This window comes from Lepidochelys kempii, chromosome 9 (assembly GCF_965140265.1).
Source record: "Lepidochelys kempii isolate rLepKem1 chromosome 9, rLepKem1.hap2, whole genome shotgun sequence".
Classification (NCBI taxonomy): domain Eukaryota; kingdom Metazoa; phylum Chordata; order Testudines; family Cheloniidae; genus Lepidochelys; species Lepidochelys kempii.
Window position 1 is genome coordinate 22755723 of NC_133264.1, and position 25454 is coordinate 22781176.

Here is a 25454-nt window from a genome sequence, read left to right on the forward strand (position 1 = left end):
CATGTCTAGGTTCCAGAGATAACCCAATGAGAAAGCACATCTCTGTGAGCTATAGCTGCAGGCTTCCTGCAGCCTCAGAAAGACAACAGAGCACCAGTTTACATTTGGGTCACATTATCAAGGTTTCCTTCACAAGCATGAGGAGACACTTTTGCTGGGGAGGGGGAGTGTATGTAATGAAAGCTTAGATTCTGGACCATAATTCTGTGGGAAAAGGTGGATTCTGCAGCAAGTTCTGTAGCTTTGAAGTCTCAGACTATACTGAAAGCTATCTGTAGTTCTTTTTTACACTGTATTGGCCCCATGCTCATAGAGGACTATATAGGTGAGAAAATCCATTCATTTGGATCAGTGGAGTTGGTGAGGAGAAAAGAACATTAAAAGAGATATTAAAATGTTCAGAATTTTTTTTTAAAAAAAACCCATTATTGGTTATTTACTTTTTGCAATGTACTCAGCATGGAAAACTAGGACCAGTTTGTTCTGCTTCTTTTGTTCCACTCTCAGAGTCACTAGCACAATTCTTCAGCGGTTGGGCTGCAAATGCTACAGGAGAATGGCAGAATCAAAACAAAACATTATTTTTACTGCAGTAGCATTAAAACATTAAAAAAATTACAAGACCTAAGTTCACCTGTAAACGAAGCTTAAATTTGGATCTAAATTAACCTGATTTAGAGAATCCCTTCAAACACAGAAGAATTGTATATTATACTTGAAGGGGAAAAATCATCTCACAAATCATGCTAAAGGGAAAATATATCAGTGTAACTGTCTCAAGATTAATATATAGGAATGTACAATGAGGGTCAATTAAAGAACAGCCCATAACTTTATAATTGACCTGCTTTTCCAGTTTAACCTAAAATGGCAAAGTAAATATTGACAGATGCTCACAGGAGCATAGAGGATGCAAACATTAACAGCACTATATTGTATATAGGCAAACAGCAAATTTTCAATTTTCCTTTCCTATAACCCATAATTTGGTTTTATAAAGGGTATTTATTTACCTCTCGGTAAATTTGTTATTAACATAGGGCCATATATGTGCATGGAGATGTATAGATAATAAAGACAAAGGGTGAAATCCCAGCTCCACTGAAGTCACTGGCAAAACTCCCTTTGACTTCAATGGAACCAGTATTTTATCTAAGGTCCCTGCCCTAAGAAGCTTGTACCCTAAGGCTCCAGTTTTGCAAATACTTATGCACATGCTTAACTGTCTGCACATTAAGTATGCAAAGTTAAACACATCCACAAGTCTTTGCAGATCAGGGCTAACTTATACAGTAAAACTGATGAGGATAATGGGATGCCACACAGATGCATCAATCCACAGTCAGCTGCAGGATTGAGGCCTATGTATTTACCAATATGTTCATAAACTACTCTAATGTTTCATAACAAATCTGTATCAGATATCTGCCTGCTCACTTAGCTGAACTAATTGGTTTAGAAAAGTAAAAAATTTGTATATAATGTAAGAACCTAAGATACAAAAAACAAAACAAACAAAATCAAGTAAAAATAGCCATTCTGAGAAATACTTAATGACATGAAGGAATTTTATATCAATACAGGGGTCCCTGGTATACATTGGGGTTGCGTTCTTGAAAAGGGTGAAGGATACCAAAACTACAGATACCGGGGACTTTTTCCCCTAAGAAATAATGGCCCCCCCTGTCTCCTCCCACCCCCCCCCCCAACCTCCTCCCTGCCTCGTTCCACCCCTCCTCCGAGCACGCCCCACCCCCGCTCCTAAACGCCAGGGGAAGCACCCACAGAAAAGCCACGCAAAATGTGAAGCGATAGATATTTGGATCGGGACCGATGTGAATCGGAACATGTTCCCCTGTTGATGAGTGATGGATTTGTGAAACGACGGATAAGGGGGAGACATATACTGGGGACCCCCTATATACACAACATTTAGAGTTATAGTATATCTAAATTCAATTCATCTGATACTCATAGCTGGAGCTTCCATAACCCACATTTTCAGTTACTTTACAATGAAAAATATTAAGATATATCTAACACCCATCCTCAAAGCAGAACTCATTTGGAGAACTCTGGCACTCTGCTTCATTTTGCAGCTGTCCAACAGATAAGTCAACATGAATGCTGTTCAAATGTTCATAGCAGTTAGTGACATTTTATCATGTTTCCAATTGGCAATTCACATCACTGATGCAGCGTTAAAGATCTCTCATGCCTAACTCTTGATAGCAGTGCAATGAATGAGGCTGGCATTCTCCAGTGGTATGGATGGTTGTTTTAGGATTAGGGGAAGAAGTAGAATTCTCCACAGATGCTGACCTCATTATACAAAATGATTGATGCTCAATCAGTGACTTAACAAGTAGACAAAGGGAATGAATTTCTCCACTATCTATCACAGGAAGAAAAACTATAAGGGCTTTTTGTCTCTGTTTGAATGCAACATGTAAACAAGTTCTCATCAATATGTAGATATTCTATTCTAATCAGGACACATTCTTAATCCAGATTTGGTACGCAACATTTTGTGTGTGCAGAACGTGTTGATTTATAGCTTGTTCCCTTAAGGAGAGTTAATATTGTACCTAAAGTGGTTTCAGGTCTTGTTTAGACTGAGGTATACATCTTAAATCAATTAGCTAAGTATTGACATACTTTGTGCAGTTTGTTGCTTTCACATTATCGTGAACTGACTTAATTAGGAATTCACACTAAAAAAATCTTTACTGACATTTTAATGTTCAACCATTAGAAGTGTTGATTGAAAACATGGTCATGGGCCATGGCAATTTAATGTGCAGTAAAATAAAGTTACAGTATGGAGACATTAAAAAAAAAAGTCCTAGTAGTTTTAGTGGTATTTTTAAAAAATAAATACCACCATTCACTTACACTGTGCAATATCTTTGTAAGGATCTGCATGAGTAGAACCTCAGGCTGCAGAGCCTGGAACAGTTGATGTTCCCACATAGCCATCAGGAGGCCACGCAGAAGAACATCCAAGGAGCACGGTGGAGATTAGGCACTGTAGAAAGTACTACTCAGAAGGTCCAGAGACAGCACCCCGGGGCCTTCTGATTAGCCATGTTCGTTATTTAACCCTGAAGAGTGCCCCAGGAAGTTGTTTGGGCAACCATGCAGATTTCTGACTTACTACCACTCCAGACTTCACCTCAGTTTCTGATCTCCGACCTTGGCCTGACTTCTGACCTGACTCTTGCCTATTGATCCTGGTTCTAGTGATTATGCTGAACCCTGCTCACTTATTTACCACCTTGTGACTGTCCTTGACTTGTGGACACCAGCCAGCCAGAGTGCCTACGCCCATCCCTTACAGTCTTTCATCCAAGAATTTTAATGTTCTTTACAATCAGACATTTAAGCCTCAACATCTCTTTTCAGTAGATGGCATTATATTCATTTCACAGATCAGTTAACTGAGGAAGGGAAGTTAAACTCCTTATTCAAGACCAAATAGCAAGGCTCTGTCAGAGTTGGAATTAGATTCCGGGGGTCCTGGTTTTCAGACCCCAACATAACCATTAGGCAAGTATTTCCTCTCTTGTAACAGTGTTGCTATAATGATGTAATTATCGTATTAGTCACATTAAAGGGGGGATTGTATCCTTTGTGGAGCCTGAAAACTAAAAGATGCTAGAAATTTCCAACCCACTGACTGAGAAGCAGCACACTACTTAGGGTGACCAGATGTCCTGATTTTACAGGGACAATCCCGATAGTTGGGGCTTTGTCTTAAATAGGCACCTATTACCCCTCCCTCCCCCCCCCCCCCCCGATTTTTCACACTTGTTGTCTGGTCACCCTAACTACTGCAGCTGCAAACTACAACATGGTCTGTTTAGGAGCAATGAAAGAAATCAAGACTGCTGCTTTTGAACTGTAAATTTGTCTCTTCTCAAGCTTTGGTGGAAAGGAGGGGGTGAAGATCAAGCGGCTCGTGATACTATTCCTAATCAAGTGGCTGGTTACAATGACTCATTGAGCAGGGGCCTATAGTATCCATTTGAACAAAATTGCCGGTCCTCTGCTTGAGATATCTGCTCACATGGATCTAGTACCTTAGGCAACAGTGAGAGAACTGGAAAGAACAGAAAATCATTGTACTTTCTTTATTGACTGCTTCTGGAAGAAACGGGACCGGGGAGTGCTGAACTGAGCCCCCTTACAAAGTAGCTTGGCCTCAATTTCCCCAGGTCCCTGCACTGCAAATGTGTGCCAGCTCTCAGGGTTGGCTCATCTTTTCCCTGGCAATTATGCAGTAATTGTTTTCCACTTTATAATACACAGTTGACTTACATTTGTTTCTTCCTACTGTTCAGCATGTCATATGACGAAAGTCAACCATATTGAATCCAAACCCCAAACACCTGCAAGTACTGCAATGTGGCTTAGATTGCAATTAAAAACCCCCACAATGATTAATCTTTTTTGCCTACTGATCCTAATTTCCTTCTCAATTTTTATAAAAAAGCCATGTCTTTCTTTCAGCAGAAATTCTGTTCAGCACTTTCAGTCTAATGTAATCATGAGATGTATTTTAGTACATTTTGTGGCTTACATTGTCAAAATGCAAGCAGGTTTGCAAATGCTGCTTCTTGGTGCAGTAGGTGGGGAGAAGGGGGTATACAACAAATTCATCCTTGCTTTTAGCAATGATAAGGAATTTACAGTATCGCCACCATTTATTCATAAATTTATGTGTTCAAGTCAAAATACATCTTATTTCATATAAAGATTTTAAAAATGAAGTGTAAATGTGACCCAGCATCTTTTAAGTTTCTCTGCAAAGCTGCACAGTCTCTTATCAAACCCTTTGATTTAGAACTTTCCACAAATTAATTTATGTTTCTCTGCAAAGAGGAACACAAATATTGCCATTTGCAAGAGGTTTTCTTGCAGCTGCAAGCAGACTGCACATGTTCTAACAGAGTCTCTTTTGACAGAGATGAGAAGTTATTTGAGTGACTGAACAGATAGAATATTTCAAAACAGAAGATGTGTACAGCAATCCCCAAACCCACCCTAAAAACAAGTATAAAGAAAATGCACCTTATGCTGCTCCTGAAGATTCATGATCAAGAAGCTTTCGATGCAACCTTTCAGAATGGTTCTATTTTTAGTGGCAGTAGTGGGAGAAAATAGAACAAATTTCCTGGAGTACACCATTCTGTGTGGGTGCATGTAATGTGTAGCCAAAGTGCTAAAAGAGTCAGGGCTCATTAGACCCATGAGATGTCCAGGATAAACAAGAATAATCCCCTTTGTCCATGACCCCCCACAGTGAGTGAGAAACACACTATTGATCTGTTCCCCAGGTCCCTCAGATGGTGAGAATCTTTTAATAGGTTTCTGATCTTAAACATGGACTAGTGCCTCCAGAATTAGACAGGTTTCAGAGTAGCAGCCGTGTTAGTCTGTTTCCGTAAAAAGAAAAGGAGTACTTGTGGCACCTTACAGACGAACAAATTTATTAGAGCATAAGCTTTCGTGAGCTACAGCTCACTTCATCGGATGCATACAGTGGAAAATATAGCGGGGAGATTTTATCTCCCCAAATCTCCCCACTATATTTTCCACTGTATGCATCCGATGAAGTGAGCTGTAGCTCACGAAAGCTTATGCTCTAATAAATTTGTTCTTCTAAGGTGCCACAAGTACTCCTTTTCTTTTTCCAGAATTAGAAAGACTCTGACCATCACCATTAATGGCAGTTAAGAATTAGTCTTTTGGAAACAAAACTCTCATCTTGTTCAACAGTTATACACAAGGATACATCCTTTGGAACCATTCTGGGAACTTCTGGAGGAAGGCAAGGTAGTATGTTTGAAAGAAGGGACTACCCTAAGCTTATTCTCAGCCTGCTTTTCTTCTGCTCACTCCACCAGCCAGAGGTCTTTTAGCATAAAGAGACCTAGTTATTGACTTCTTTCCCCCTTCCTCTTGACAGTTCCACTTGCCAATTTAATAATAATTTAATAATCTGTCACTAAATCAGTCTTTATTATGTAGTCATCTCAGATATTCAATGTAAAACATGGGAAATTAGCTAACCAATGCTAATTAACATATATTTTTGCTCCTCTTTAATGAAATGTACTACACAGGTAAGCCATACTCATACATATTGGAAACATACAGTTTTCATGTACTTAAAGCTAGAGAGTTTTCCCCTCACACCTTGCAGAACTATACAGAGTTCCTGTAGGCTGATAGCCCATTTCTCCCTGATAGATCATGGAAAAGCAAAACTGCCTTTCCCCATTGCTGTAACCTGTGAAGTTCCACAGGCCTCAATCCTATCCCCAAATTCTTAACATCTACCTAAAACCAGTGGAGATTTTAGTGAGATGCCCTGGACCAAAGCCTCAAAAATATGTTCCCAGTGCTCAGTTTTATGTTTAATAACCCCTTCATGTATGGACAATATATTCTTCCAGCTGTCCCAATGATTAGGGGAAATTGGAGCCTAAATGACAAGCAGCTGGCTCAAGTTAAAACCAGATAAGACCGAGGTGATGCTAATAGGAAAGGGAAAGTTGGCAAGAGTCATTTTGCAGCTTCTCTTGTGGGCTCTGCTCTCTGATAGTCCAGTTACTTTGCAGCTTCAGTGTCCTATTCAGTTGGATTCATTGCTGCTCCTGGACTTCCACACAGCTATAGTGACTAAAAACACTTTCTTTCATCTTATTTCTGAAAAGTGCCCGTACCCATATAAGCACACCTGGCCACAATGATTCACGCATAATCAATTTCTGACTAGACCACTGGAAACATTCTCTCCCTGAAGCTAGCCATAAAGGCTACATGGAAGATGCAACTGACCTATCAGTAGCTTGACAGTTAAGTGAGATACACTAGCCAAAGCACACTGGTGCTTCACACATTGCACCAGTTCCCTACACAATTCCAAATCTAGTCCAAGGTGCAGACTGGAAAACCAGTATTTAATTGTCTTACTGTTCCTTGAAGCTATTCGGAATGTGTTCACAGTGCTTACATTAAGCCCTCTATACTTTTAGATGATATTTTCTCAGGGGGTCCTCCAAATCCCTGTCAGATCCCTCCATTTCCTCTTTCCCGCCACCACTGGTATAAATCCTTCCTGAGGCTTTACTTCCTCATTTAGGAGTGGAAAGGACCTCTTTGGATTCTATTAACTCACTCCTTAGTCATTGAGATGGTTCCTGTGAGGTGACACATGAGATTCCCAATTTCCTAAAGTGAACATGCTCCCAGCCACAGCAGCACTTCTAGATCCTACTATCACAGAATGGTAACAAAATGTAGGTCTCCCACAAGTCAGTGCCATCTTAGGCACAAAAAATGTAACACAAAAATTAAAGAACCCAGTCATTTCTAAATGGCGTATTGCTTTAAAAACATAGCCCACTTTTCAAATGTGAATAGGAGACTGCAATGGCAGGATTTTACCTTAAGACAGAGACACCTATCTTCACTTAGCAATTCTCACACCATGAGGACGTGTAAAGTGGTACTATTGATCTTGCAAAGGACAGTCCATTGATATACAAACATGCAATTTATAGGCCATTTTACAATAAACCTTTGTTGAGTGTGTGGGGCACATTCTCATCAGAATAATGAAATGAATTGGATGGGGAAAGTCAACTGCATTCTACTCTTCTTGCTTCAAGTTACAATTATTAAAGCTCTCAATGTATGAATAAGTTTCATGATTGCAGAGAATAGTTTCTGCAAATGCATCTCTATCATTTATGTGATAAACAAAACTAGATAACAATATATTTGAGGATTACCCTAAGCACCATATCGTTAACTGTGAAAGTTATGTAATAAGAAACTCAGTAAAAGTAGTAATATCTGATCAGAAAGACGAATGTTCTTCATAGTAATGACATTTTTTAATCATCAGACAAAGAACAATGTACTTTGCCAGCTTCCATTTCTTTCTCTACTGTCAGACAAAATAGCAGCCACAGAAAACCCTTTCAAGTGAAAGATGGCAGGTTTATGGAAAATTACTCAAATGCATTTGAGTAGAGTCCAGTGTATCTTGCTTTATATTATTCATGGTAAGCATAATTTGCAGCTCTCATATTGTCAGATTTTTCTATTAATTGTTAATGAAACAGCCAGATCTCTTAGGGGAGGTGTTATTTTATCATTTTTAGGTCAAGAATATTGTAATAATTCTTCATTAAATCAATAATCTTCTTGTCAAATAAATACTATATAATTTAAGGTTTTAAATAAAGATTTTAGCAAAACTATCATTTTTTAATTTTAATGTACGTTCTCCATCTAAACAAAACTAATAATCCCAAAAGAAAAGCCAAGTGGTATGAAAACCCAAGATAGATGGCTTTAGAGATGAAAAGGTGTCATAACTTCCCATATGTGCTAAGATACTTTCTTACAATTTCTTACAAAGTTAAACACCCTGGTCCTTCTGGAACGAACTCCTGAACTCCGCTTAACACCTCTTTTCATGCTAATTCAGTTTCACGAAATGGAAGGCAGGTGATATTAATTTACAGGTGATATTTTTGAATCAAGATATTTTAAATCCTTTGAGCAACTCAAGATGCAGTTTCTTCCTCCCTATACAAGTTTTTATCATTATGCATAAATGTGGCAGTGAGTCATTTTCATTAAGAGGGCTAGACTGTCCCTTCACAGGCATACGTCTCAGCAAGAGTTGGTGCATAAACTGCACCAGACCAAGAGCAGCCCCAGGAGGCATTATGACAGACAGACCTCTGAATCTCAGTCCCCTCAGCGGGGAGGGGATTACTGGCACAAAGTGCCTGTTGCTCCTGTCTGCTTGGACCCAAAGTCTGGGTGGCCTGGCCGGGGATATCAGAAAGAGGCATTTTTACTGCCATACGCATACATGTGGTCTGAGTCACAATCTAACTTTAAGAGATTGCCAAGTATAGTACTCTTCTCTAATGGGACAGAATCATCAAGATGTTGCTGGCACACTCATTTCAAGACAGACATTTTTAAAAAACAGTATTTAAGTACATTGGGTAACTGGTTCCTTAAAAAATGTTTTACCTTTGGACATGGGCCTGCGAGCCTAGATGCCTACAAGGCCTATGTATCACAATTGTCTGCCAGGTTGAAAAGGCTCTTTTACAGTCAGATGCGCAGGTTTGTAAATTTGCAAGTCCCCTCCTCCATGACATTTATTTAAATAATAAAATAATCATAATCTCAGCTTTCATTTTGAGTGCAACATTTTTTGCGAGTCTAATGTTGCTTCCTGGCATTCATACTTTATTCATACCAAGTGTGTTCACATGGGTTAGTTGGCATCATTCTCACCAAGACCCAAGAAAGTCTTAGGTTCATGTCCCAGACAGAAGGCTGGCATAATTGCCATGAGAATTCTCTACATAGGGCAAAGGGAAAAATCCCCTCTTCCTGTGATAATTACAAAAATATACTGATGCTGCCTGTATGCACCCAATTTAAAAACACCCAGGAGAGTAGAATTTTGCAAAGCTATACAATTGCATGGTTTGGATTTATACCGAAACACAGAAACAACAGAGCACCCTGGATTGTAAGAGATGGACATCCAGGTGAATTTAAAAATCCCATGGCATTGTGTGGGGTTGGGAGGAACAAGAGTATGATGCCAGCATCCTAGCCGACATCACTCTCACTAAAATATTTGAAATTCTTGAGCTGTATGCCACTGCTGCTGAGAACATAATGGATTTTCATTTGCCTCTCAGTCACTATACTTTAGTACCGAACTCATTTTGAAGATTGCTTTGACACATCTTGATATTAGAAGGCACCAGATACAGTGGCTTCCATTAAATCCTTTGCAATTTTGCCTGTTGCCTAATTCATGTGCAAATGGCAATTGTAAATGTTTGAATGACAACTGCTGTAAAAGCAAATTCTATTTTATAACTGGCAAAATACTTTGTTAACAGCATCAGCTAAATTATTGCATCCTGTTTATTAGCTTTGTCTAGATTTGCATTGTACAAACATGTATTATTCCAAACCTTTAGTGGAAAATGGCTAGCACATTAATACCATAAAAACCCCAATCCTTTCTAGATTCACAAAATCCTTTTTGTTTGTAAACATTTCAGGTAAGTAATGGTTATACATAACAATGCAAATATTGATTAACCCCTTTAAAATAATATATGGCTACTTTAAGTGAACATATAACATTCTGAACACTTTTCAGTTCTTTCATTTTATATTAGTTCTCTACTGAAGCTTTCAGCTGGGCTGTCAGATCATATCACTTAAGGAACACTCTTAGGAGGCCCTTATCATGCAAACAGGAATAATATGCTTTACCTCTGTTTAGCTCAGCTGGCTGTATATATCCAACCAGAATGGTATGCTTCAGTAAACCTGGTTCTTATGAAAATTGAGTCTGATTATAGAAAATTATTTCTCCCCCAATATCTCTAAGGATTCAAATTAAGTACTTAAAAAACCAGCAAAACATTCCTTATATTTGATGCTGTTTTCTCCAACTGTTATTTTATTCTTAAAGAAAAAATTGTATTGTATTTCTTTTAAAAGTTAATATTTATGAGAAGATAAATGCAATCTTTAAGTGAGTATAATTAAATGATAAACAGGGAGCTCTCTCAAGTTATGAGGCAATGAGCATGTCTTCTTCTAAATCAACAGTTCTCAACCTGCGGCCCGCGGGCCACATGTGGCCCAATTAGCACACAGCTGCGGCCCAGTTCAACTGTGTGCTAAAGACCGCCCACTGTGTGGGGTCTGCAGGGTTCCCAGCTGCCCTGACGCCCAGCACAGCGGTGTCAGGATTGCCAGTGAGCCAAAGGGGGAGGACAAGTGGCAAGCCTGAAGTGGGGAGAAGTGGGGAGGACAGCTGGCGAGCCTGGGAGGGTCGGGGATCTGGGGCTCCTGGCTGGACCTTCGGGGTCCGGGGCAGCTGCCCAGCCCTGTGTGGCAGGGGATGGGGCAACCACCTAGCCCCACGAGCTCCAGGTTTGGGGAAGGCAGCTTGCCCATTCAGTGGGGGTTGGGGCTGCCCTGCCACCCAGCCCCTGCGGCCCCCAATGTGTAATCAGGTGAGAACCACTGCTCTAAATGAACTCCGAGACTGAAGAACAAAGGGGTTTTAGCACAGGATTCGGTTACTACCAAGTTTGTAGTGAATGCTATCAATTAGAACTGGTCAGGAAGCTTTCAATAAAATGTTTTTTTAATCAGAAAATGCTGATTCATTAAAACTGACAAAAACTTTCATTGAGAAAGTTTCTCAGCTCCAGGATGGAACTTCTGGAGGTGGGGAGAAAAGGAAGAAGGAGAAGTCAGGGAGGAGGAGGAGACAACCCATTCTTTCCAAAGGAGAACAACAGCCTGGTGGTTATGGCACTTATCTGGAATGTGGAAGACCTAGGTTCGAGTTCCTGCTCTGTCTAATTCAGGAGACTTGCCCTAACCAGTGGGCTAATTAGCTATTCCGGGGCGGCTCTCTCTTTCTCTCAATTTTTCATTAAAAATTTGGAAACGTCTTGTTTACAATTGCAAAATTGCAAGTGGAATTCTTGTTTTCTGGCCAGGCTACCCTCAAGTTATTACACTGAAAAGTGCTCTCCTCTCTCTCATATGATACTTCCCATCTAAATGCTAACAACAAACATGACCACATCAATTTATAACTTCTTCTCCAACCTAATCAACTGTGTTTTCATTATTGCCCAGCCCTATAGTCTGCTTGACAAACACTTTGCTTTGTTCCCTCTGGACACGCTCAAGAGTGATGCCGTTTTAAATGAAATGCCATTTAATATCTTAGATTAGGCATGACGAAGGTTTAGGGAAGGCTTCAAAAGTGATGGTGGGTATATATGCTGTGAGCTTGTTTATTGGGAGTTTTGAGGATGTGGTCTCTCAGAGTGGAGGGATATAATATAGCCAATCAGGGCAGAGAGTTGCATTACCAATGATGCATTCACAGAGAAATATGTGATTATGCAAACCCCTGCATTCTGACTGGCTAGGGGCCATTTTAAGTCAGTTTAGGAACAGGAATATGGACACTCATATGGCTGAGGAATAAACAGAATGAAATCCTTCCCCAACTGAGTCAATAAGAGTTTTGCCATTGACTTTCATGGGGCCAGAATTTCATTCATAATCCTTTTGCAAATCAGAACTCCCCCTATCCCAAGCCAGAGGTCAGGGGATTTCATAACAGAGAATTATTTTAACTCACTTTGTCAATTCATTATTTTAATTAAAAATGAAATCACATAATTTTATATATATATATATATATATATAGCTTCATTTGTAGAAAGAGAAATTCATAGAACTATTCAAAAAGCTCATGAGAACATTCTATAGAGGTGGATAGAGTAAAATAGCATGTCATATTTAATACATACAAATAACAATAGACTGCCCTTTGATATCAATGCATTACATCTACAGTCTGATAAACCAAGAACAGTAATGAGTCTCCAGAACCAGAAAGAAAATATTTCAGATGTGAATGCTGTAATGAATTTCAAAGGCATTGGCATTAGGTTGTACCGAAAACAGCTTAGAGATGCTTTCAAGAGAATGGATCTGATTTTACAAGAATTTCTTGGTTTCCTAAAAAGCAGTTATTGATCAAAAGTGTTTTAAACCAGTTCAGCTTCAACAACTGTGATGTTAACATCACTGGAGAAGGTTAGAACACATCATTTTGATGTAAAGCCAACATTCCACTGACACACTGGCTCAGTGCACTTGCTGTATGCCTTGCTTTTCATGTCTTTCTTGCTAGACTTTTAGTCTGTTTACAAGTTCTATAAACACCAGTTCTTCCAGATGAGGATTCAAAACCTGGAGTAAGTCTACAGGGAAATATTACATCCCAGTAAAAGAGTGGCATCTGGATATGACATTCTAGGGTGCAATCCAGACCAGTGAGATGTGCCTTGCAACCTGGGGTGCCTCACAATGCTTTGCTGCTGTAGCATCCAACCTGGGCTCCCCACAAACACACACAGGTCACACCCTGAGCATCTGAGTACAGCTGCAGCCTGCTAGCACACTCCAGTCACACTCTGGCTTCCACCAGTCTTGGTTACTACTTGCTGGGTGACCCCCCCCCCAACACACTTCCAATCCTGAATTTTTTCCCAAAACATTTATTCTGCACTGTCCAGATCTTTCTGTGTATACAAATATAAGACATTAAAGATAGTGAATACAAATATAAGGCATTAAAGATAGAAATGGTTACAAGAAAAATAAAGATAAATGCGTTGTAGTACTAAAACTTAAGAATATTGTCTTGAACCAAGTCTAGTTTACCACATGCTCCCAGCAACAGGGTTGAACAAATTTCAGGTCAGGATCTCTCCCAAAGTCAAATGGCTGTTTCCTTTGTCTTCTTAGGTGAAATAGATAGGCAGATAGATAGGAAGAGATAACTTGGGGTGTTTTTGCCCCTTTGCATTTTCCTGAGGGTTACCCATAGATGAAGTTAATTCCCACTGTGAGGTTGGAATCATGGAGTATTGTGGTGAATATGCTGTTATTTGCTACAGTGTAGATCCATCTGTTACTATCCCCTTTCTTTCCCAAAGATTGGCACTTGACAGGTGATTGCCTATCAACTTTGATGACACCTAGTTAGAGGAGCCAGCTTGTCTTTTGTCTTTGAGAAACAGGTTTATCCATTCCCCAGACTTGTCTGGTAATCATGTCTCAGTCATGATGTCAGTTTATGTTCATAACATTACATATAATGTTGCTACATACATTTCACCCAGATATTGACCAGTGAGTTATTAGTTTTCAAATGATTCCTCAACAAGGCATATTTTGTAAAAACATTATCACAATAGTGCGTCGGGTGTGAATACAGGGGTGCATTCAGTCACAGTGGTTCAATCTTATTTCATTTAAAGAGCAGGTTGTCTCAAGGAAGGAGTACAGACAAGCTAACAAAATTCTAAAGTAAAAAGCAGGAGATATCAGCACAGAATGGAAAATTAGGTTAGCGATGATATTTAAGGCGAGACCTTTTTCAGGATTTGAAAAAATCGATATATCAATTCCTCTCCTGTATGGTGGTATGCCTTTTGTACCATAAGGGCCTTTTACTAGCCTTAATCTGTGTGCGATTCTTCCATTGACATTAATTGGTGTTGTGTATGTGGACTGAGGGTATTAAAAAAGAGAGGTCATACAAAAACTTGATTGGACTCCTGTTTGCTGATCCAAATATCATCTACTATACAAAGATGTGCTGGTGTGGTCTAGGAATCCTGGGGGAAATTTGACATACATTTTTGATTCAGTGTAATAAATGTCACATAACATAAGTTGCCAGATGAATCAGAACTATATTTGCTACATGATTTTTCTACAGTTCCTGGGACTAGAAAGTATTAAAATGGTCCACTGTTTCCGTTGCTTGTGAAAGGGTATTGATCCTCAGGGGATAAACAAGCTCTGATGTCCCCTTTTTAAAAGGCCGTCATGAAGACATTGCAGAAATTGCTTCATATGAACTTATTTACAAGATTAATGATAAAGTGAAGAATTTTAAGTGTCATGGACAATTTTCTGACTGAAGGAGAATGCTGATTTGCAAATGAAGGATATAAGAAATCACCAGGGAATTTGCTGGGGGGATGAAAAGGTGTGGCAGTCTAGAATCGTGTTAAGTGTTGGCTTGATTTTGGTTGCTTGATCTTTTTTTTTTGTAGTGTTGTTATACACTGCTTTGTATAACTGTTTTAAAATCACAAGAGGACTTGATTCTCCGCTGGGTCTAAGCTCTGCTCGGTTGTAGTGGAGAGTGGAGCTGTAAGGGAGCTGGTTGCAGTTCCCTCATTCGCAGCTGCTTAGCCTCACTGTAAGTTACAGCTGCCGAAGTGGGGGCAGTTTTAACTTATGCTACGGTCGGGGGGCTCTTTTATAATCCCAGCAAATAATTTATTTTGATCGTTTTGCTTTCTGTTTCTAATATTTCTAGGCCACTACCTGTTTCAAATGAATACCATGCACCTACTGTAAATTTAATTTACCCTTACAAAGAGAGTTACATATGAAAATTGGAGTCTTTTTGTGAATACAGACTAACATGGCTGTTACTCTGAAACCTGACATATGAAAATTGTTAATATAAACAAATCCAAGCAGAAAACAAGGAGTCTCATAACTATTGTTCTCTTCATGCTTTCAAGGAGTAGTTTAGCCAAACAATAGTTAGGACTTTACCTGGAAAACTCTGGAAATGCCTCTAGAGAATCCATGGTCAAAATTTTCCACAGTAGGAGTCTCAGGTTATGCACCTAAATAAAAGTGATCTGATTTTCCAAAGTGCTCCTGGATGTTCCGCTCCCATTGACACTGGATGTAGGAATCTACATTTAGCCTTTTAGTTTTGAAAACCTAATTAAAACAGCCATGAATTTACTGACATACTTATAGAGAAGGAGGACACAGTTCTTGGCCAGGTTTTTGTGTGTTTGCTTGTTCTCAGTGGCAGCCATTTGAAGTTCTTCAGGGCTTTGGAATGTTAGAAGTCCTAGTGGAGGTTAGCAGGCAGAGTGAAAGTGAGGTGATCAAAGATACAATGCAGTTTATCACATGAAGATCACCTCCACATGTAAATAATACATACACATATGTCCTAATTATTTGTGTATGCATATGATCTGTATTAATGTACACTCACACACAATGTATTCAAATATCCTCTGTACATCTTAGAACTGATATTCTGTTACATAAGTGAAACCCTATAAATTAATTTCTATATGCAACTACCTTAAAAAGGACACTACTAAAAAACAAAGAACACAATTCAGAAAATATTTGTGAGTTCTTCCATATAAAACTTCCTTTCCACTCCCTCTCTAATTTTTAGCTTTTATGTTTCTTAAGAATCTCAAATTATTAATGTTTTTTCTCAAAGCTCTTTAATGGCTTACTTTACAACTATCACACCATTTATATCTGTGAACAGCTTAATGGCCATTTTAACAAGCTAGTCTGAAAGTCAAATTTACCACTGATATTTGGCAAACTCTTTGGCCTTTTGGGCTACTGTATATGATATATTCAAATCAACTTGAAATGTTGCAGCAGTCTTGTATTGCAATTGATCAAATGCTATTTCAGTGTGTGTTTGATTTTTTTTTTAAACTACTGGACTAAGTAACCTGCTCTAATCTACTTTTATGTCTTAATTGAAGTGGTAATTGGAAATACCATCTATTTTCCTCTTTCCTTCTCTCCTCTCTCTGGAAGTACATGCTGTAATGACTTATTCAGAGATATATCTGAACTGTACAATTCTTTCCCAACTATGGATTTTAATACAATAGCTCTAGAAATGTATCCAGGGGCCTCACAAGAAGAGGCCTTACAAATTAATGCTTTAAACCAAGTCAGTCTTATTTTTGTTAAATAATGAAACACAGCTGAGCAACCACATCAGAGCTATAAATATTACATCTCTTTCTAGATAACACAGTTTAGTTTAGGTTGATCTACATGCAGGTTCTCTTTGAACACATTATCTGAGAATCTGACAGAGAGCAGAAATACTATTAGAGCTTCAGATTTTGTAGGATTATAAAACCTACTCCAAAAGCATTTTTAAATGTCAGTTGAGGTTTAAAGGAAGTGGGGTTTGTTTGTTTTTAAAATTAAGCATGTGTTTTAAAGTTTACTTTGAGCCATAACCTGCAGAAATGTTGTAATGGGTAAACTAATCCTAGCCTCAGGGACTCATGAGCCTTAGTTACCAAACAGTCAGTTTGGTGTATTTGCAAATAGGCTCTTACACATTACTGGAAATACTGTAGTTTGTGGTGATAATCAATGGCAAACTTGCTTACCTCATTTACTGTATCTACTCCTAGTCATACTTCATGGCTGCTATCTTGAATTACAAGATGACTCACGTTCATAATGAGAAATTTGGGATCAAATTTGAAATCTGCAGACCTCAGCAATAGATTCAGCAATAGCACAAAAATGCATGAGGTAGATGGTGACTTGGAAAGACAGGGAATATCTTTATGGTCAGAAAAATCCTAGCAAGCTTGAAAGAAGTCTAGAAAGCCATGGGCCAGCAGTTTACATTTGAGGATCTCTCAAAGCACTTTACTAACATTAAAAAAGTACGTTTCACGACACCCATGTGAGGGAGGCAAATGCTATCTCCATTTCACAGATGAGAAAACTGAGACATGATAAATATTACCTGCTCAGGGTCACAGAGGAAGTTTGTAACAGAACTTGGAATAAAATGTAAGTCTCTTGGTTCCCAGTCATGTCCTCCAATAAGATTAACCTGGTTTCCACCCTTCCTTTGTAACTTCGCCTTCATTGCTTTGTACCCCAGTTACTGAAATTCCCACCTCCATGTATTCTTATTTTTTCTACAAATCCATGTTTCCCAATTACAATGGTATTTGTTCACCAAAATATTTAACTTGTTCACTTAGTTCAGTAGCTCCACTTTCTACCCACCAATTTTTGAGAGGCTGAACTAGTCATGTGATGTTAAATGTGCAAGACTTGCATCATACATCTGAATCCTTTCCTAGGAACTTAATGTAAGTCACTACTGACTGAACCTAATAACAGTTGCAGTCCCAGTTTACAGATGCACCACATATACTTAAATTGGGCTGGAAATTTCATTAAAAAGTTTACTCAAAAGTTCTGTTCTCTCAGCTCCCATTCTGGTTGGAAATTCCACTTTGTGTAGAAATCTGGCACTCCAGCTTTTGATTCAGGCTGGAGTCAGGACCCTCGGAGATGAGCTAAAGTGAAAAATGAGTTTTAAAAGATGTCCTGAACTCTTTCAAGTCTCAGTGAAGATTTGATTTGAGAGACAAATAAGTTGGTTCTTATTTTATCTGGACGAGTTCACCCATCAGAATCAGATTCCCCTTTATTTCCCAAAGAACCCATACTGTGCTAATGCAGAACGTTAACCTGCAGAGACGTCTGTATTAAACTGAGCTCCAAATCTTTAACTTGCTTAATTCAGCTTGTCATCTTATTAAAACTTAAATCCAACTCTGGAAATGCATTATATGTTCTGCCACAGACAGCATACAAATTATAAATTTAAACAAATAGATCAATTAAAACTACTGCAAAAACAGCATACATATGCAACCACTTAATGCTATCAACTAATGAATTCATGTAGTTTCTATTTGTTAGAGGAATGGTGTAATTTAAAATGTTCACTGTGCTTCTCTTGGAATCTTTTGTTAATTGGAAGCAAGCCAGGGCACATCAAAGTGGCTGAGAGCTACAGTTTTGCATCTTCATTTCTATAGACTCCTATCACAAACCAGATGGGGGTGGGGGAGTTAAAAAAAACAACCTTGCTAGAATATAATTGCTGTACCAGGGTTTACTGAGAGTGAACTTCTCACACTAATACTTTCCGTTTTTTAAATTTTATTTCAGTTTATATTATCCCTTCACTTCAGTGGCAGATATTTGATCAAAATTTGCATAGCAATAATTTTAGCATAGTTTATAACTTTTACTATGCTATATGGATATATATAGATCTATCTATCTATCTTGCAGTGCTCTTTCCCCACAACCAAACATTAAGATTTTCTTTACTGGGTCTTTTAACAATGCAACAAATTTATCCAACATATATCATATGTTGGATAAATCCATATACAGTGTTAGAGTACAGTTGACAAAGGCAACAGGATAACTACATGATGATGATGTAGCAAAGAGTTGCATGGTGTTGCAGCATTTTATCATTATCACCGGAAGAGGAGATAGATTGACACAGTTTTTACTTTTATGGAAAAATTGCTCAAAGAACTCGGTGCAAATACTGGAAATTTCTGTCAGAAGATTCCAGACTAGAAGTCTTTTTATAGGTGGTAGGGAAACAAAGGTTGAACAAACCAATTTTTCTCCCAATTATAAACAATTACAAGTCAACATTTTTCAAAGGTTATCACAGATACCTCCTATTCTAAATACAGTGGGCATCTAAGGTATCTCTGATACATGTGGGAATGGCTGGCAAAAGCTTATTGAATAGTTACCACTGTAGATTAAAAAATAAGGTTTCCAATATATCGCCAAACCACAGCACTCGGGGGTAGGAGCAGCCACAAGAGAGCTAAGGAACTTGGCAACTCATTGTCTCATGTGTAATTAAACTAGTTTAATGCTTAACATCCATCCATGACCTGAATTAGGCTTTGCTTTGTTTTATACCAGATGGAGAAGGAGGAGGAGGAAGTGTTTTCTTCTCCAAAGACCATCTGTATACATATGTTGAAACACTGTTGCAAGAATCATGTTGAAACGTCAGCTGAGATGGGCTCCCTACCTGATTTGTAATGGTTTTTAAAAAATGGTTTGTACCCTTCCTTTCATTCCTGTCCACAATGGTTAGGGAAATTACATTAAGACATGAACTGTGTTTAAAACAACACAGTTATAGTAGCAATGTAGACAGACCCTAACTTCCTCAGGTTACTTCCTATACCATCAGGAGTATAACTGCTATTGTTTATTGTTTGTATTATGCTAACATCCAGAGGCCTCAACCAAAAGGTCTAGGAACTCACTCTGAAACCTGGTGGTCCTACAAGCTTCTGTAGGGGTGAATCTCTGTCTTTGCTGGCCTGGACCCTTCCTCAAATCTACATGGTCAGGGGAGGCAGGGCCACCTGGGGGCATTATCTGATATATAGTTTCTGATTTAAAAGTAATAAAGGACTCATTCCTGTTTCCATCTGTTCTGGCAAAGTCCTATATTTAATTTAATAGAAGATAATCTTGTGACTCAATCTCTCTGAGAATTTAATAGAAAATTATATCCCTGCTATAGAATTCTACAGGATGGTTCAATAAACCTATAGAAAAGATACCCTTCTCTATTAAATCCATTAGAGTAATTTCTAAAGAATCCTATTGGTTTCATTCCTTTTAAATTTAATAGGAATTTTCTATAAATGAACTGAAACCATTGGCAAAATTCCTATCAACTTAAATGGAAGCAGGTTGGACACCAAAAAAGGAATTAAAATGTCCTGTATTTTGCAATATCAGTTCATGAAATTCATGTGTGAAGCTCCTATCAATGCTAACAGAAAAGGTTATTTGAGGTAAAGTTTATACACATCTTCATATTTTACAGTGGCCAAACAGCTACTTCAACCACTGTAAGAATTATTACCACATATCTGATCCATATGATATCTTCAAAGCCCTGCTCAAGCTGTTGCTAACTCATTTCCTTAAGAAGACCTTTTAATAAGCCAAGTAGAGCATGTATTGTAATACTGCACAAAGATATTGAAAACAAAGATATGCCAACTGAAAGCAAATTTGAGAACATGCAGTATTTGTATAAAAACATCATTTCATTCATAAAATAAAATATTTAGTGCAAGAAGTACCGAAATAGCAAAAATAATTCCTTAAAGAGGATACCTGCCCTTTTAAAACTGATTTTTTATTAGTAGAGAGGAGAGCATGGCCACCCTAATGGAACAATTTAAATGCATAACGGTTAAAACAAACTCTTTAAACTATTCTCGACATGTTCTAACATTCATCATGCTGACTACTGAGACATCACTTTTTAATAAAATACTGTGTAACTGAAAGAGAGACATTTAAAGGAGAGAAAAAAATTAAACTGTCTGTTACTGGCTGGTCTATAAAGATTTCTGCATTTAAAAGGATGATTGATTGAATGCAAGGTAGAAGCAAACAGCACTTCACATAGTTTTACAGATTTAGGTCTCTATTCTTATTTTTTTCTTATGAATATGTAGCCTTCTCTTTCAAGGTAATTCTGCAGGGGAGGATAAGCCAGTTAGGTCATCGCAAAAAGAGCAAAAAAGTGCTCTGGCTTGGGGCTGTAGGTACTAGTATACATTTCTATTTCCTCCCCTGTCTCTCATATATATATATATATATATATATATATATATATATATACACACACACACACACACACACACACACACACAAATACACATCTTAAATATTGTACCCATTTATTTCTATGTTGAAAACTGTAGGAGGGCAAAACTGAATTAGTATCATTTTTAAACATGAACTGAAGGTCTCACCATACTGAACTAAGTTTGAGTCAGGAAGTGTAGAAAACTGCACCAACATAGTCTATTCCAGTCTGGTCTCTCTGCCCACAAACAATAGAACTACTGCACTAGTCAGCCAGGTATGCTACATGATGAACAGTATGAGCGAGCGGGGGTGGTTTGGGGAAAGATGGATCAAGGGACTCAAACTGAGAAGGATGGCTCAGAACTTATTTTGCATGGGTGGATGAGACTTCTTTAAGAGAGCAAAGGAGACTGCTTGTTCCAAATACAGCAATTTTCAGTCATGAAGGCTATTTATTTGCATCTGCAAAAATGTGTCTTGTGTTTTGAAGGAATGAGCAAAAAACCCATAGAGGCCAGTTCTACTTTACGTGCAACAACTGCTGCACAATTTTATTACTCCTTGGGTCCTACCTAAAAGAGCTGAACTTGCAGTTTTGTAAACATTTTGGTATTAATCAAGCTGTCCAGGAGCAGAGCCTCTTCTCTCCTCCCTCCCTCCCTTTCCCCCCCAGTCTGGCACCACACAAGGCGGTTCTTTCTCCCACCCTCAGTACAGCGGGTTGCTGCTGCAACATTCTTCCCTCCACCATCCCAGCTTCTACTGTAGACCCTCTGCTGACCCAACTCCTACCTGACTCTCCCCTGATCACAAATAATATCCTTTACCTGCCATGCCACATGTATTTGGCCCATTATTTTCACTCATTTCCCCATGTGCATTTTGACCATTTCCATGTACTGAACACTTTTACATTCTAAGGTGAGTCAAGGGATCCCGTGATCACATACTCCTACTCTGTGCTGGGTAAGAGAATAATATTGTAGCAGGTCTGAGTCATTTTTTACATTTGTTTTATTAACCAATGCCAAGTCTTGTAGAAGTATACAAATTAACCCCCCAAAATGGCTCACTTAGGACAAGAACACAAACAACCTACAATAAATTAAACATTTGCTTGTAAATGGTGCTCATGACGTGATCTAAATTGCATATGTGAAAGCGAGGCTTATTTGGCAAGTTTATAGCCTAACAGTGGCTACAATTTCAATGACTCTAAGCTAGTGAACTGCAGAATGTTTTGCATACTGATACCATCTACAAAGTTCACATGAGGTAATTCTTCCATTGTTACAGTCAATGCTGCCTCCCAGGAAAAAGTGCAGACAGCTTCAAAAGAGGATGTGTTACTCTCTGCATACTCACAACACTTGTCATGGAGCACAGAAGAACTCCTTTGACACAGCCTTAGGAGTTCAATGTTCTGGAAGCCCACATATTACCAGTGGCTCAGATAACAAGCAATGACATAAATTGGAAATGTCAGACTAAAAACATCTAAAAATGTCACTGATAAAAAAAACAGGGAACTAACAACTGTTCCTTATTGACTGTGATATGGAACAAGTTAGAAAAAATGAGATGACAGACATCTCCACCTAAATCCTACAGGTAAACAGAAACTTGGTTTCTTTTTATGGAGAAATCTCCTTCCCAGTTTTTTCTCTGGCTTTATTGCTTTCAAATGGACTTTGCAGCAGCAGAGTTGACAACACTTCAAGCTACAGAACTGCTCCACCAACATTTTGGATGATGAAATGCTTTTTGATGCTAATTTTTTTTCTGTGGAATAGACAGGTAAACGAAATAATGGATGCTGACAAGATCAAACATGGTGGGGGGAGCAAAACTCTGAATATAACTCTGCATGAATCAGTTACAGGAAAATGGGGAGATTAAAACTGTGTCTGATTAGATGAGGAGCCTCCACTATCAAAGGTTGATCCTTTGGGGATCAAGTCATGGTCTTTTAGTGCAGTAGTTTATAAACCCCCAATTGCTGACATATCAAAATCAATATGCCATCTTACATAGTTGGTAATTGCTGCTCAAGAAAGAGCCAGGTTTAGGAGAACTGCACTTAAGGATCAGACACGCGCAGATACAGATTTGTATCAAGCTTGACCCAAGACTCACTTGTATCAGGATCTTAACCTATATTACGTGTAATAGATTAAACGAAACAAAAAACCACCCCAAAGTGAACTCATGCACTGCACAGTGCATACAGGAACAAAAAAAGTACTTAATATTTAACCACTGGGCAATGAGTCAGCTAAGAGTCAGAGTGACAGTTAGGATTCACCTTAGAAATGGTGACTTTAACGCAGAGTATAACTCATAAAAATACAGGATTTCCTACTCTGTTAGCATTTTCAGTCTGTTTGTGAATGTAATGCACTTGGTTGGTCTTATGATGAAAGCACTTTTGAACTTCAAATTAAAATTATCTTTCAAAAACTTGCCTGTGAAACTACAGCAGCATGAAAATGAACCTGACCTTGTTTGTGGAGTTACTTCTTCTACCTGCTTCAGGAGAAAGAGGGAAAGGAGACAGATCTTGACAGGGGAGTTTTCCTGCAGCTCCAATATAGATAGTAAAGGTCCGAACACGCATTGACAATGCTTCCAACACAGTTTTTTCATTAGTGGTGCTACTGCCAGCTGACACACATTTGGCTTGAGGCTTTCTCTTTTACATTTTCACGTTCCTTAAAATATCACCAGGTCTAGATGAGGGAACTACGTTTCTACAGCCACTCTGGCCAGGGACTAGTGGGGACAAAGAGACTTGTTGGTCAGCAAAAGAAGAAAACATAGCCCATTCCCCATCATTCGTATCAGTGCAGTGGTTAGTACATGATCCACGTCTCTACCATATCCAGGGGAATGAGACTTTGTTGCTAGCCAGTACTTCGTGTACTACTAGTTACCTACATTTCCCTTAGGAAAGGAAAAGGGAACTCTTCCACACACTTCAAACATGCATTTTTCCATTGAAAAGCAGTTTTGAGGCAACATTTTTGACTAGCTGTATGATATAACAAAGACTGTGCCTGCCACAAAGATCATACAGTCTTAACTTTGGGACCCCCAGGAAGTTAGTTAGTATATTAAAGGCTACACCTTCCAAAGCCCGTGCCCAGCAACTCATAGCGTGTCATTTATTTACAGTATCTCAGATCTCCAGTAATATTTTTTAAAAACTGTAGCTGATGGATAGCTACTGTTACAAGATGCATGGGTGGAGGTATGTGGAAAAGTACCTGTGCTGTAGCTTACCTACCTTAAATAAGGGTACCTCCTTTGCATTAGCACTAAATTCACTCAATTTGCCTTACCAAATAGGTTTACTAATAAGAAATGGAATTGTATTATAAACCAGCTGCTTTTGATACTGTTCTCCAATCTCATTACTAAATGGCAATCTTCTGAGATACTGAAACTATATAAAGGTAATTGTCAGTCCCAGCACCAGACTCAAACTGAAAGCCCATATAAAGCAAACACTCTTTATCAGTCTTTTAGCCAGTATGGTATTTTGGAACAAATCAGATAAAAGTTAGTCTTAGCCATGATGTACTAAATAAATAACAACATTACTCCAAAGCCACAGCCCAACCTGAACTCCCATATTGTTGCCAATATGTCATTTCAGAACAGATACTTATATTAGTACTTAGGTCACTGCTAATCCTAATGTATAAATGTGGAAAGCCAGCTTACAAGCAGTGACATTGCTAACATGTCCTAATACTACTTTGACTTGCTCAGAACAAATGAGGGGTTCAGATCTGAAAGTTTGAAAACTTGGCTCCCAAACTTCCTCTCCATGGTACTGCAGATGACATGTTTTACACAGGTGGCAAATGGCCATTTTAGGTGCCTCCATTTTGGGTGCCCAACTTGGAATACCTTAAAGCAGCCTGATTTTCAGAAAGTGCTAGATCCCTCACCGTCTAAAAACCAGGGCCCTTTAAGATGTCTCAAGTTGGATACCCAAAACAACAAAAAGTAAGGCCTCCCTAAACTGGGAGTCATTTAAAAAAATCTTGGCATAGCGTGTCTAACACAAGATCTCCCAGTCAATGAACAAAACTTCAACTGTCCCGTCTCCATGCACAATTACCATGCACAACTAAAGAAATTCTAGGCACTGCACTTCATTCCCTTCTGAGAAGGCAGGCCCACAGGAGTTTCTTGCCAAGACAGTTATTTAAACTTGTGGAATGTTGCCAATGTACACTCTTTGTCTCACTACTTTACATTTAACAGTCTGTCACCATCTTCTCCATTTGCACTGTGGCCAGACAGTAAACACACTCATCAATATTATAAATAGTAATTGACTTTGCTTTTGGTTTCCCACATAGTTTTAAATTTTATTAATAGAGGCACTTCTTTCCACAATCCCCTTTCTATTTCCCTGCACGTTGGCTCTTTCTTTTGAATTTTGAAGCAAGGGCTAGAAGTTTATGTTAGCCTTC

At 38.6% G+C, this 25454-nt stretch overlaps 1 protein-coding gene across 1 annotated transcript in view; it reads right to left on the minus strand.

Moving 5' to 3' along the window:
* Nucleotides 1-475: 475 nt before the first annotated feature.
* The window catches only part of IQCJ (IQ motif containing J), a 108344-nt gene continuing 83365 nt past the window's right edge, over nucleotides 476-25454 (minus strand). The window contains exon 5 of the mRNA XM_073359544.1: nucleotides 476-546. Within this exon, the coding sequence (XP_073215645.1) occupies nucleotides 526-546 (21 nt within the window). The 3' untranslated portion in view covers nucleotides 476-525. The remainder of the gene's footprint in view (nucleotides 547-25454) is intronic.